Here is a 15598-nt window from a genome sequence, read left to right as displayed (position 1 = left end):
TAAGGTCTCCCGCCCGATACCAGATCACAAGCCTACTCTTTTATACTTCCCACACCCCACATTTCTATCGTTCCTCAGGTCATAATCGACTTGAAACTAACATTATTTTCCGCACAAAATGTTGCCCAAATGACGAAGTACTCTTAACATTTTCTAATGTTATTCTGTTACAAGTCTTCCAAAACTATTTTCAACCCAGGTAACTGCATAGAGGAAAGAAACAATCAGCAGAGGCTTTGCTGTATTCAGTGATCTCTGTCTGTGTATTTGATAGTTAACAATAACCCGAGCAGGGTATTCAGGAACTTCCGGTCCCTCATTCCGGCGTTGGTTCAACTCCGGGGCGGAGAGTGCATGCGCACTTGCGATTCCTTGAAAAAGTTCATCGTTTTAACATGGGGACTAAATTCAAAGTGAGGAGTTTGAAGACTGACAGAATGTATGGAATCGTAGCCAGAGATCTGCGAGATCTAATGACAAAGGGATGCCAGAAACTGCAGGTAAAATTGATTAGATTGTGTAAAATACGTATAAATTAATTTCATGAAAGCAAGTGCCCCACAATGAACAGAGAGGCCGGAAATCTGAAGAGACATTTAATGACTTAATTACGGTGGATGTTTAAAAGCACTTCCGTGAATTTTTCTGTAGAGAGAGCTCGCCGATGTTTGCAATTTCCCTGCAGCAGAATTGAAAACGTTCACCATATTTATTAATCCAGGGTTCTCTTGTCTGCTATATAATAAAATGTGAGGCTGGATGAACACAGCAGGCCAAGCAGCATCCCAGGAGCACAATGCTGCTTGGCCTGCTGTGTTCATCCAGCCTCACATTTTATTATCTTGGAATCTCCAGCATCTGCAGTTCCCATTATCTCTTCTCTTGTCTGCGAGTGGCTGAACGGTAGGGGTGCCATATACTGCTTGATCGGAGTGCAGAGTCACATCAGTCTCACCCAATTCAGGTCAAAGGGGACCGATATCTCATGCTACTTTTGAGAATCAAGCCCTGTCGTTTCAGTGCTGTAAATTGTTTTCCCCGAAAACGAATGTTGAATGTAACTTTTGATTCGTGCTTTCCATGTCCATTTAATGGAAGTCTGTCGCCCTTAAATACCTAAATTTAAATAATCAGAAATTAGAAAGCAGATCATGAATGAAATGATAGAATTCCAGAGAGTTGAATACAAAACCCCAAGTGGCACATCAACCTTAAGAGCATGTTGCCCCCTTTACTTTGAATTAATTTGCTGAGATTTGATTTTATTTATTATTGTCACATGTACCTAAGTATTGTGAAAAATTTTGTTTTGTGTGCAGTTCGGGCAGATCATACCTTACAGAGGTAGAATAGAGCGAGAAATACAAAGTTACAGATGTAGAGAAGGTGCACAAAAACCAAGACCAACGTTGGATTTCAATTTTGAGAGGTCCGTTCAGGAGTCTAATAACAGTGGGGAAGAAGCTGTTCTTGAGCATGTTGGTACGTGTGTTTAAGCTTTTGTTATCTTCTGCCCAACAGAAGAGGTTGGAAGAGATTATAGCCAGGTTGGGAGCAGTCTTTGGTGATGTTGGCTGCCTTCCTGAGGCAGCAAGAAGTGTAGATGGAGTCAATGGATTAAAGGCTGGAGTGATGGATTGGGCTGTGTTCACAACTTTATGTAGTTTCTAACAGCCCTGGACAAAACAGCTGCCGTACCAAGCCTTGATACATCCAGATAGAAAACTTTCAATGGTGCTTCTGTAAAAGTTGGTGAGAGTCTTTATGGACATGCTGAAATTCCTTCGCCTCCTGAGGAACAAGAAGCATTGTTATGCTTTCTTGACTATTGCGTCAGTGTGGGTGGACCAGGACAGATTGTTGGTGGTCATCACTCATAGGAACTTGAGCGCACTCGACCATCTCTAACTCAGCTGTATTACTGTAGATAGGGGCGTGAGCTGCTCCTTGCTTCCTGAAGTCAATGATCAGCTCTTTTGCTTTGTTAACATTAAGGGAGAGATTGTTATCTTAAGCTAGACCAACAAGCACTCTATTTCTTCCCTATAAACTGAGGCCTGAATTTTACAATATGATTTTTAGAAAGAGAAGCGGGGAGGGGGAACGAGAGGTCTCCCCTGTGTCCTGGCCAATATTTACTCTCCAGTTGTCACCACAACACCATTATCTGGTCATTATTTTAGTATTTGTGGGATCCTTCAGTCTATAAATTAGCTGTGGTGTTTTCCTGCAACAATGGCACCATTTATGGAAAGTCGTTTAGTACCTAGATGTTGTACATAGGAATCTTTGGTTAAACATTGATATGGCCACTTAACAAATCAAAAAGTGAATTTACTCATGATGGCTGTAGGGAAATTTGCCATTCTCGGGTGGGCATTCAACCAGCACTGAAAAGAGAGACCTTGAAACTGAGTAGAATATTTCGATTGTGATAAATGATATCCACTTCAATGTGATACATTGTGACAGATCACAGAAATACTTAAGGTATTTAATGTTGACTAATTGAGACGTAGTTTCACTCCTCATAAAATTGTACATTGCACCCTTGTATTTAATTCTCACATAAAATTTGCAAATTCAGAGGAAATTCAAATATTCAGCACCAGCAGTAAGATTTTAAACTGTCAGGAACAAACCTTGAGTTTGAAGATTTGTCATTGGTGTTCCAAGAGTCAGCCATCTGCTTTAGGGACATGTTGGCAATGATGAATTCGAGACTGCCTAACTGGAAGTGCTTGGTATGACTTGGTCTGTTGTTGGAGAAACTTGTGCATAGAGTATTCAACTTTGAAATACAGCACTAATGACATACCAATAAAATGTGAAGCATTTCAAATCTAATGAAGCATATTATACCTGTGTGGACTTTTCGTTCTATTTTCTGTTGTATAACACAATGTTACTGGTATAACTAGTTAGAGGCAAAGACACATAGATGACACCACCTCATAAAACACTGTCTCATTTGCACCTATGCCAATGTTCATGTTACAGATGCCAGGAATTCTTTGGTGAACTGTTTGGAGTAATATTGCCAGTGTAATGGCAATTTGAGACAAGTCATGGGCAGCATTTGCTCAGACTCATTGGAAACTGAGTCTTCTCAGATGAAGGTTACCAATGGCTTGAAGTTATTCTATTGTATAGTTCATATTTCGAGACAAGCCTCTTGAGTTAAAAGGACCACTATCATTCCTTTAAAAGTAGCAACAAAATGATTAAAAGGTAAAGTTGCTGTCATCTTACCTTCCATATAGCTGCTCTCTTATTCGATAGAGAGAAACTACTGGTGGTAATTTAACCTGAGGGTCACTGCACCTCAGGCAAGAGGGGAGGCGAGGAAAGAGAACCCTTCATAGGAACCTCACCTGGTGCCGGACATAGAACATAGAACATTACAGCACAGTACAGGCCCTTCGGCCCTCTATGTTGTGCCGACCTGTCATACCGATCTCAAGTCCATCTAACATACGCTATTCCATGTACGTCCATATGCTTATCCAATGATGACTTAAATGTACCTAAAGTTGGCGAATCTACTACCGTTGCAGGCAAAGTGTTCCATTCCCTTACTACTCTCTGACTAAAGAAACTACCTCTGATATCAGGAATTGAATCTACACTGTTAACATCACTTTGTTTCACAAACCAGCCAATCAACCAACTGAACTAACCAACCCCCAGAAAATGATTCCAGGAAAACAGCAATAGTGTTTATTATACTTTATGATAATTGCTTGTTTTATCTTGATTAGATCCCACGTAAAGGATGTCGCATATGTTTACATAAAGATGGCACAGAAGTCCACGCTGACAATTTCTCATGTCTAGAAGATAACTGTAAGCTCATTATTCTGGAGCAGGGACAGCAGTGGGATGGAAGTAAGTACAGATTCCCAGGTTGACTAGGGCAGGCTTTGTGAGGAGTGGGAACAGATTTTTTTGGAAACATGGGAATCCTGGTTTCTCATTGATTTTTTTCAAGTCGTTTCCTCCTCTGGAAGTCAGCCTGATTGATAGGCTTGAGACTGTTTGGAGAGGGATACAACTGCTTCCATACAGTCATAAGGGCAGAGAAGAAGGTCATTTAGCCCACCAAGTCCACAACAGCTCTCTGTAGAGCAGTTTGATATGTATTATTCCGTTACGCTCTCTCTGTAGTCTGCAGTTGTATTTCCATTAAGTGCCCATCCAGTTTTGTTTCAGAATCATTTCTCCCCATGCTCATAGGCAGTGAGTTCCAGGTTATTAATTGCATGTCAGGTAATTTCACTTATAAAAAGCGTTAAATCTGTGTAAACTCATCTTTGAACCATCTAAATTGGCGCATTTTCTGGGAGATTTGTCGCAAATATATACTGTTAGTTGGTTGCTCACACAGAGATCAATGCTAATCTCTGCATTTGAGTAGGAACAGTGTTGGTGAGCATTGAGACAAGAAGACTCAGTGTCACCAAATTAGGACTTTTTGGTGTGGTTATGGGGCATTTGGGAGATGGATTACTTCATGTGTCAAGGCAACATGCTAGACTACATGAAACCCAGTTTCCAACACCTATTATGTAAAAAATAATGGAATCTGATTAGCGGTAACAAAGTGTGGGGCTGGATGAACACAGCAGGCCAAGCAGCATCTTAGGAGCACAAAAGCTGACGTTTCGGGCCTAGACCCTTCATCAGAAAAAGGTTTTTCTGATGAAGGGTCCAGGCCCGAAACGTCAGCTTTTGTGCTCCTAAGATGCTGCTTGGCCTGCTGTGTTCGTCCAGAGCCACACTTTGTTAACTTGGATTCTCCAGCATCTGCAGTTCCCATTATCTCTGAAATCTGATTAGCCATGTTTTACTTTAGTTTATAATAATTTAAGATCATAATTCCAATCCAGACTGATTTTAAAACTGGAGGTTAATGTCTCTGTCCCATTTTCAGAGGTTTGCTACTACTTGAATAAAATACTTCATGACCAAAATAATGAAGAATTAATTATGATTGCAAGACGAATGTTATCTGATGAAACAGAACCCAGAAAAAAGATGCTGCTCAAGTGCATTGTTCAAAACAGTGCTGGAAATATAACAGCTGAAAACCGTAAGGATGACCAGGAATGGTTTGAAGGTGATGTGCTACTGAAGTTGACATTGATATAAGACTGAATAAAGTTGGTTATTTCGAAACAACATGCACAATGTACCAACAGAAAATTCATGCTCCAATGAAACAAGAAATTCCCATTAAGCCCATTGATAGGAGTTCTTTCACAGATAATGCACAATTTTCTCAATCATGCATCATAATCCAGACACCAACATTCTCCCTTTCTCTTGCCCAACACCTTCTATCCTTTCCTAAAGGTGCTTATTGTTTCTATGTGTCCAGAGTGTAAACTTTGACAGGTTCTTTGACTGAGTAAGGTGTCAGCTTTCTGTCTGTTTCAGTGTCTACACATAGCGTATCAATGGGCCCAGATATGCTAAACTACATGAAGAAGTCTTTGTTCCTTTGTAACAGAATCTAGCACCACATTGCATTTAAAAAGCTTGGCATTGAACACATTTGCAGCAATGTGATTTTGACAGGCACCCTCCTAAGCTGCCTAACATTATTAATACTGCTTTGCTAGAGGATGGAAAGTTAATGAGGGGTCAAAGAATCACAGAAGATGGAGACAAGGCTACGTTTTGGCATAGCTGTATCAGATTTATTATAGAAAATGTAACTTGGCATCATGGGGTAATTAATAACTTGCCAGCAATAACTGCTGTTTAGTGACCCATCCTTTCCTGAAGTAGTCAATTACATAGTCCATTCAACACCTTTGTGACTTGATGATTCAGTTAGACTAGTATAAAACTGTTATCACAAATTGCAAGCACTAGCTGTAAGATCTATAATGTTGCAGGTTTGGAGTCACGATTTAAAACCAAATCTGATTACATGAGATTCAGTTGTGGCAGAAGAATGAGAAACTACCTGTCAGAGGTATGAAACTGGAACAATTTATATTCTTTAATATAAAATTATCTGTATGAACCTCAGTTTTCTACCTTTTCTGAGATAGGCACAAAGAATAAGTGTCTCGTTAGCCTAAATAGGCTATTTCTATACCATTGTAATGACTAAGGTTGGAAATATAATAATTCCAAAAGTCTACACGTTTCCGTTTTACACCTTCCACAATGATGTAGTGCAAGTTTGCAATAAAGCAATGTCCTTGCCGTAACCAGGCTGAGGAATATTTGCACACCTAGGGTGGCTTTGGTTCTGAGTAATTTTCCTTTTTCAAAGGAACACCTCCCAAGTCAGTTGCTTCAAGATGTGGCACTCTGCCAACTGATGGTTTGCCTGGATGTTGAATCCTCACAAGGTCATTCTTTGCAGCATAGCATTCCATTGTCTTATGAAAATGCTTCCATCAATGACTATCATTTATCTCACACTTTTAATGTACCATGACACTTTGCAGGAATTTTATCAAACAACATTTGACACTAAAATAAGGAGATTTTGGGGTAGTTGGTCATAAGCTTTATCAAACAGGTGGGTGTTATGGAGCGTCTTAACTGAAGAAGAGAAATTACAGCTTTCGAGAGAAATTACAAAACTTGGAATCTTGGCAGCTGAAAGCACATGCTCCAATTATGGAGTGATTAAAATAATTACTCGCAAATATTCTTAATATTTCCTCCCTTTTTGCAAATTGTACATGTTCACTGTGTTATGTGTACTGATTCAATAAGTAGAATGTAATTGTTCTTTAAAAATACAATGCACATCATTTTTCCATTCGCAGGTTAAAAGCCATGCTGAAAATGTTGATAAAAAAGTAAAGGAGAAGTACTGTGCATTTGTAGCAAGAATAGAGAAGCTGCTTCAACAAAATAAGTTCAATGGTTGTTACTTTGATAGGACAGCAAAAGGGAATAGCCGGCTCTGCACTGACAAAGGATGGTTTACTTGCCAGGTGAGTATGAGTTGATAGCTGAGTAACATACAAGTTGAAACCTCAATCCTGGGGTTTTCCTTGTTCTGTGTCTATTCTATGCGAATTGATAGATATTAGTCATGTTAATCAATAACTCAAACACTATTTCAAAAAGCAAAATATTACAGATGCTCAAGAAATGAAGTAAAAACAAAGTGCTGGAAATATTCAACTTGTCAGGTAGCAACTATGGAGAGAGTAACTGAGCTAACAGTTCAAACCTAAAATCTTCATTCAGAATTGGGAAAAGTTAGAAAAGAAATAGGTTTTAAACATGCTTAGCACCTTCCCTCATTTAAGAACAAAGGAGAAGTTCTATGGCAGGACAGAAGACAACCAAAATTAAAGGGTGCAGAACCAAAGGAATTGGCAAATTTCAAAAAAAAGTTGAAACTTAAGCAGGCCATACAGCTCCTCTTATCTAATCTGCTATTCGATATGATTGTTGCCCACCTTCTATAATAATTCTTATTTCCCATTATATGGCCATGTCTCCAGATTCCCTAGGTACTCAAAATTTATTAGTCCGTCTCTTGAATCTACATTTTGACTGACCATCCACAGCTCTACAAGGCAGAAAATTCCCAAGATTCACAACTTTAAGTGTAGAAATTCCTCCTACCTCAGACCTGAATGTCTGACCCCTTATCTTGAGACGGTGACCCCTTTTTTTCTAGAATTCCCAGCAAAAGGAAACAACCCTCTAAAACTCCCAAGAATTTTTTTACATTTCACTTAAACATGAGAGAATATGAATCCAAATGTACTGAAGCATAACATTCTTACACCTGAAACCCAAGCCTGAGGAGAGGCATGCTGAAATCACAGTAAATTTAGATATTTTGTGTATCTGTGCACTGGCTTATATTGAGTTACAAACACACTAATACCTTGGCCACTCCAGAGCTTCTAGTCATAGAGTCGTACAGCTTGAAAACAGATCCTTCGGTCCAACCAGTCCATGCTGACCATGTCGACCATAATCCCAAACTAAGTCCGTTCCATCTGCCTGTGCTCAGCCTATATCCTTCCAAACATTTCTTAATCATGTATTGATCTAAATGTCTTTTAAACATTGTAACTGTACCCACATCTACAACTTCTTCTGGAAGCTCATTCCATACTTAAACCCACTATCTGTGTAAAAGAAATTGCCCCTTATTGTCAATCAACTGGTTAGTCTTTCTTGGGTCTAGTGTGGATATTCTTGAGATTTCTTCACACTGAATTCCATTTGTCACATTTTTTTCTCAGACACTTGATCTACTCTGTCCTTTTTGTAATTCTCTCCTTCCATCTATATAACAGTTCCTCCTAACAGAAGTATCATCTGCAAACTTGTATGTGCAGCTCTGTTCCTTCATTCATGCTGATATCACGGGGAAAAGTTAAGGTCTCAGCCTGAAACGCTGGAGGATACCATGTGTCACATTGTACGTCAGTCAGGTTTAGATTTGGTATCATAATAATATGTCAGCCAAGGCTCCCTGATAAGGGCCAGATTAATAGCTCCAATCAGGAAAATCATATTCTATGAGATCCACCTGGCTGAGCTCACTACAATCACTACAGCATAGGGATCAAGGTGTTCTAGTGCATGAGTCACAAAATGATCCAAATGCGGCTGTGGGAAGTGGTTAAGAAGGTAAATGGGAAGCTAACCCATTACTGAACGTAAATGTATGGTTATTATATGGGGCATTGATGAGACCACATCTTGAATGCTGTGCAGTGTCAGCATAGACTTTGTGATTATATCTCTGGAGCAAGCTTTGAATGAGGCATCTTCTGTTTCAAAGTTGCATATGTCACCAAATAAAGCAAGACAGATACCTGCACCCCAGTGTCTATGTTCTGTTTAGAAACTAGCAGCATAAGTTTATGTGGAAATGCATGGGCACTGAAGTGGTTCAAATGCTTTGTTTGGTTTGCAGTGGTTCAGGGTGCTTCCAGAGCTGAGGTACACCAACAGCACAAAGTACTCATAAACTTTTCCTGTTCAGACAAGAACCTCAGCCAAATCTCTGTTCAAGACTAAACAGATTGTCAAGTTGGAATTAAACAGTTGAACTGCTGTACATTTTCAGGGGGCATTTGATGAGCAGGAGTGCAATTCTTTCCATTCCATCAATCCATATGCCAGCAAAGAAAACAGAATTGTGTTTAGCACATGGAACCTGGATCACAGGTGGGTGGAGGTATCCAACTGTCTGTGCACTTTCAGTCAGTGCTTATGGATGTTTGAGAAACTGAGCTGTGATTTTCTGCAAAATTTGAGGCTGTCATTTATGTCATTCAGTTTGAATGTTTGTAAAGTTTTCACAATAACTTCAAGATTTCATGTTCAGATTTGATATGGGAGTTAAGAACTAATTATCAGAATTCAGTTCTGAAAAGATCCCTTCTCATTTTGTGTTTTTGCCTCCTTTATTAAGAGCAGGGGAAAAATTTGGCCATTCCTGCTCTTACCCTCAGTTCTGGTCATGCTTAGTGTATTTTCAGTTAGTACATATGTGCCCTTGTATTTTGTACTCTATCTCTCACACACAGACGAACAATCTTACGAATGATGGACACTAAGCTGCTTTAAAGTTTTTGAGAAGATTTGTAGCTCGGGTTGTGGATGAGGTTGCGGGTTGCTCACTGAGCCGGTGTATTTGATCGCAAACATTTCATCACCCTGTTGGGTAACGTCGTCAGTGCGCCACTGCTGAAGCATTGGCATTCTGTACCACTTGTTATTTATATGCCTTGGTTTGCTGGGGTGTTCAGAATTACTTCCTGTTCTGTTTTTCAGTGGTTTGTATACTGGGTCCAGGTCAGCGTGTTTGCTGATGGAGTTCCAGTTGGAATGCCAGGCCTCCAGCAATTCCCTGGCATGTCTCCGTTTGGCTTGTGCTGTTATGGACGTGTTGTCCCAGTCAAATTCATGTCCTTTTTTGTCATGTGTACTGAGACCAGTGAGAATTTGTCATGTCTCATGGTGGCTAGTTGGTGTTCATGTGTCCTTATTGTCAGTTTTCTTCCAGTTTGGCCTATGTAATATTTGTCACAGTAAAAACTAACATACTATACCAAATACCATGCAAAGACTGTGAGAATAACATAATATGTAATGTTTCTCACAGTCTTTGCATAGTATTTGGTATAGTATGTTAGTTTTTACTGTGACAAATATTACATAGGCCAAACTGGAAGAAAACTGACAATAAGGACACATGAACACCAACTAGCCACCATGAGACATGACAAATTCTCACTGGTCTCAATACTCATGACAAAAAAGGACATGAATTTGACTGGGACAACACGTCCATAACAGCACAAGTCAAATGGAGACATGCCAGGGAATTGCTGGAGGCCTGGCATTCCAACCGGAACTCCATCAGCAAACACACTGACCTGGACCCGGTATACAAACCACTGAAAAACAGAACCAAAAGCAATATCAACTACCCCAGCAAACTGAGGCCTATAAATGGCCAGCTGGACAGATCATCAATACTTCAGCGGAAGCGCACTGACGCTGTTACCTAGCAGGGTGACAAAACATCTGCAATCAAACACACTGGCTCAGCGAGCAAGTAATCCAATCTCACCAAGCCATTTGTGCTATTCAAACTCATTCATAAATTTTCCCAACTTGTTTGGATGTGTGCAGCTCCAATAACACTCAAGAAGCTCAATGCCACCCAGGACAAAGCAGCTTGCCTGATTGGCATCCCCCCACCACCTTCAACCTTCACTCCTTCTGCCCCTAGCACAGTGGCATCTGTGTGCATCATCTACACAGTGCATTGCCCCAACTTAACAAACCCCCTCCAGCAGTACCTTCAAAACCCACAACCTGTACTTCCGACAAGGATAAAGATATGAGATACATGTGAATACCACCACATGCAAATTCCCCTCCAAATCACACCATCCTGAATTGGATATATGCTGCTGCTACCTCAATGTCGCTCGGTCAAAATCCTGGAACTCCCTCCCCCACAGCACTGTGAATGTACGTACACATTGTAAACTACAACAGCTCAAGAAGACAGCTCTCATAAGCTTCTCCTGGGTAACCAGGGACAGGCAATAAATTCATCCAATTTTCACTTTTAATGAATTGGACTTAAACGCAGTTTAAACAAAATGTTTAATGTTTTATAAATGTGTAAAAAAAACTTTGAATCACTATATGCCCAGCAAATGAAAATATGTTTAATTGTTAAGTTTTTTTTAATTGAGTTTTTTTGGAACTCTCTTTGCAAAACTATTTTGAAAATTGTAAATGGGTAAAAAAGAATGTTTGATTTGATGTGGGTGGGACTGGGGAGTGGATCATTTCAACCGAGACAGCATGAGGTCAAGAGATTGCAAGCCATTGGCCTGAGCTCAGTCGGCTTCCTGCATGAGGTTGGCGGGAAGTAGATTCTGACAAGAACGAGTGTAAATTCCCAGGTGCAGGAAGTTGTATCATGCAGCAACACAGGAATAGTGCTGAGCTCCAGGCAACTCTCACAAAATTACTTTTTTGAAAAGTGTCTTTTTGTCACAGGCCCACCCCTTGCTTGGGTGACTTGGTTGAAAATCCACAGACCTTGTCCAGGTCTCGGGTTAAAACAGCAGGTAGGCCCTAATGACATGATTGGAGTCTGACCTACTTATTTACAGAAGCATCCTGCATATGCACTCCTAGTTCCTCTGATTAGAAGACTAAAGTTGCAGCTTGAGAAATCAACATAGCTTATCAGTAGGTTTATTGCTGTTGCATTTAATTATCTGTTAAAACTGTCTCTACATTTGCCAGACTTGATTTGCTTTCAGAAAGCATTGTTCGATTGTGATTATTGCACGATCGTTACAATCAGCACTCTAACCAAGTTCTGTTTTATTCTGAACCTCGCATCTTGATACATGGTTAGACATGAAGTAATGTGGGTGATCCTATGAATGTCCCTTCTTCACTCCAGCAATACCCTGTCAATCGTTTGAAATTACCTACCTGCTAAGAATAAATTTTCAAGATTCCCAAGATGAAAATATGAATTGTAACTGTGTTTGTTTGACTGAACAATCCTTGATAGTAACTGTGAAATTCCACTTGTTTAAATATGTACATTTCATGAAGATTGCATTTTATTTTAATGTTCCTAATTACACATTTTCTCCACAGGATTGAGAAGAAGCGGGCCATCATTCCAGCAATAGTCAATACTGTTAGGAAACAGGACACCGATGACCATCAAGTTGAATTTTTCTATAGTCACTTGTTTACTCTAGCCAATCTTAAGCTGGTTCACATTGCATGTCACAAGAAAACAGAGCACAATCTTACATGTGACCCATCCCAGATCAACAAGAGCAAGAAAAGAAAGATGAAGATGCCTTATGCTCCCCCAAGAACTGCTCACAAGTATTTTTCACAGAGTGCCATGTAGTATGCCAGAAGAATATCTTTCAGAATTGGATTAGGGTGGGGAGTGGGGAGACTTCTCCAAAATTACTGAAATGTGTAGTTGTAGAAGAGTTGAGCTTCTCAATTATCCCTTAGCGTGGTGCTCGTTAGTGAATTGAATGCTGTGAAATGGTGAATACCTAAAATAAAGTGATACAGGCTTGTGCAGGTATTCCCAAAATATTGATTACTATTGTCAGAAATTCAGAGATGGTCAAACCCAGACGATTAGTGACACTTATTAATGCCACATTTCCTCAAATTTAATGGTATTCCCTTGATAAGTGAAGGATGGATTGGTACAGTGGTGTTCGAGTACAGAAACATACAGTTTGCTATGTTTGAACGTTCAGGCTTCATTCACACTAAATATATTGAGTTCAAATAAACCTATTGAACATATTTAATAAAAGGGCATCAACCAAGTTTGACTAAACTTATTGGTATTAAAAAATATTCAATGAAAGGCCATCTGTGAAACCTCCATGCCACTTAGAAGTGAATGACAGCAAAACTGGATAGACCCTTTTCAGGTAAGACTCAAATTACTCAGGTAAGATATTAAAAAGAAAAGAGCTTGAACTCCTCTGTGTCTAATCGGTAATAAACGTCGATAGTGGCAATGGCGGCAGAATCTTGTTGTGCTTCATAGATAGAAGATAGTTACTTCTGTAATAACCTTCACTTTGCACATATACAGTTTGTACAGAGTATTCCAAAGCAAGAGGAAGTTGTTATATCATATGGTTACATTTGACAAGAGATAAGTACATCTCTTATCTACACGAGTGTCAGTTAGTTTGGGTAACCTCGATACCATCATTTCTGATGGATTCAACCAGAACCAAGAACCCAAGAGGCACAGAAAACCCATCACTGAAGCGTCTTATTGATTTCAATGTTTCAGAGTTTCATGCCAACCTTACAGTTAAGGAAAAATATTGATTCAGCCACATTGTTCATGAGAAGGTAGTTGTGTATCTGGAAGCACATGCACATTATACACTCTGCTGATTAGACTGGATATCCTTACATGCCTGTATTCCCAAAGTAATATCATAAACTTCAAATAGCCTCCGACTCTGATCTCAATAATAGCTTGGTCAGTGATTCCTGAAGTATTTGTTTATTGTGACATGAATGAATTGCCATTATAAGCACTTCTACATTTGGTTAAGGTAGTGAATCCATTAATGATGTATAATTTAAATCAATACGTAACCTGAAATATATCTCTTACTTGTTTGTATTTTTCATTTCATTTAAAGTTGTGAATCTGACTTCCTTTTAGATTTGTCAATGAGGGCAATTGGCAAATCAGTCATCTGAGTAGCTTGTGGGGATCTGAGTTGAGCACAGAAGGATAAATTTGATCTGAAGTTGTTCATGTAAGACAATTTGGTGAACTGACTTACGCAACTTTCATCTCTTGACTCAACAATGGATGGCAAACAACGGTCCATTCTACAGTGAGGAATTATGGTAATGAAATATTTTATGGGCCCCTTGGCATAAATTTCCTGGGATTCCTAAAATCTGACATTCTTACAGATCCAGAATTATTAGGTAGCAATCAGGAGCAAGGACCATAATTGTTTGATACTTTCCAAAGTTTGTGATGATGAAAGAATTATCATTTGTCCTGGTGCAGTTTCAATGAGAGCATTCATTACAGAGAATGGAACTGAGGAAAGCTTGTATGACTGTATGATAGTAGTCAATCCTAATTCTTCAATGAGCCATAGGAATCCTGTAAAAAAATCTGTTATGTATGTTATGTCCAGATTATTATCTATTTTCTGTAAGGGTATGAATATTTAATTCTATCAAAAGTATTAATTTTAACGTAGAAGAACAAATTGTAGCTCAAGTTGAGGTTCTGGATGTAAGTTTGCTCGCTGAGCTGGAAGATTCGTTTTCAGACATTTCATCACCATTCTAGGTAACATCATCAGTGAGCCTCCGGTGAAGCGCTGGCGTTATGTCCTGCTTTCTATTTATCTGTTTAGGATTCCTTGGGTTGGTGATGTCATTTCTTGTTCTTTTTCTCAGAGGGTGGTAGATGGGCTCCAAATCAATGCGTTTGTTGATAGAGTTCCGGTTGGAATGCCATGCTTATAGGCATTCTCGTGCATGTCTCTGTTTGGCTTGTCCTGGGATGCATGTGTTGTCCCAATCAAAGTGGTGTCTTTCCTCATCTGTATGTAAGGATACTAGTGATAGTGGGTCATGTCTTTTTGTGGCTAGTTGACATCAACAGCGCTTCAACGGAGGCTCACTGATGATGTTACCTAGAATGGTCATGAAACGCCTGAAAACGAACCTTCCAGCTCAGCGAGCAAACTTACATCCAGAAGAAAAATGCTGCAAATAACTTCAAATCATCCAATGGTGGTTTTCATCATTCTTATGTTTGGAGATTTGCTTCTGAAATTATTCTAGTGTCTTGGTTCTTGTGATTTTTCTTATTAAGCTACATCATTTTGTACTTGACATTGTTTGAAATTGACATGAAATTGTTTTATTATATATTTGTATAATAATTGAATTACAGTCTGAGTTTAAATTTGTGTACGTCAAATGCAGCCTCCAAGTTTCTCCACTTGTCTTTGTAACAATGTGTTAGGATATGATCTATTACAACTGTTATGGAAATAGAAATATAAAAATGTGAAAAATGGAATCTTTAATCTAATCAATTGATTATTTCACATTTTTGCTGCAGAATTGATCTGCCTGAATTTTTAGATTGCCACATAAATATATCAAGTTCAAATAAACTTGTTGAACATTTTTAATACCTGTTGCATCTTGCTCATTTGGGCAATGTGATTTTTTTTTCATCCTTGTGAAAATTAAACCCTGCTGCTTAAAACACTATCCTGATCCCAGCCAAAATGGAGACAATTCTGTTAAAAGGCAGCAGAACTCTGGTGATATTACTGTGCTAATAGTGGATAGGGGGAAGGTGATGGTCTGGCAATATTAACACTGGACTGTTAATCCGGGTTCGAATCCTGCCATGGCAAATTGTGGAATTTGAATTCAATAAAATATCTGGAATTAAGAATCTAATGATGACCAGGAATCCATTGTTGATTGTCAGAAAAAACCTACCTGGATCACTGATGTCCTTTAGGGAAGGAAAATGCCAGCCTTACCTGGT

General features: G+C 39.2%; 1 protein-coding gene across 1 annotated transcript; it reads left to right on the top strand.

The window, feature by feature from the left end:
• Positions 1–356: 356 nt before the first annotated feature.
• dffb (DNA fragmentation factor, beta polypeptide (caspase-activated DNase)) lies at positions 357–15232 on the top strand. Its single transcript, XM_048561175.2, has 7 exons — positions 357–500; positions 3762–3888; positions 4934–5119; positions 5904–5983; positions 6795–6965; positions 9074–9174; positions 12151–15232. Exons 1-7 carry the CDS (start codon positions 396–398, stop codon positions 12413–12415), a joined length of 1035 nt encoding a protein of 344 aa, XP_048417132.1. The 5' UTR covers positions 357–395; the 3' UTR covers positions 12416–15232.
• The last annotated feature ends 366 nt before the right edge of the window (positions 15233–15598 follow it).

This window comes from Stegostoma tigrinum, chromosome 28 (assembly GCF_030684315.1).
Source record: "Stegostoma tigrinum isolate sSteTig4 chromosome 28, sSteTig4.hap1, whole genome shotgun sequence".
NCBI lineage: Eukaryota > Metazoa > Chordata > Chondrichthyes > Orectolobiformes > Stegostomatidae > Stegostoma > Stegostoma tigrinum.
The sequence above is the reverse complement of the archived record's forward strand: the minus strand, read 5'-3'. Positions and strand labels throughout refer to the sequence as shown.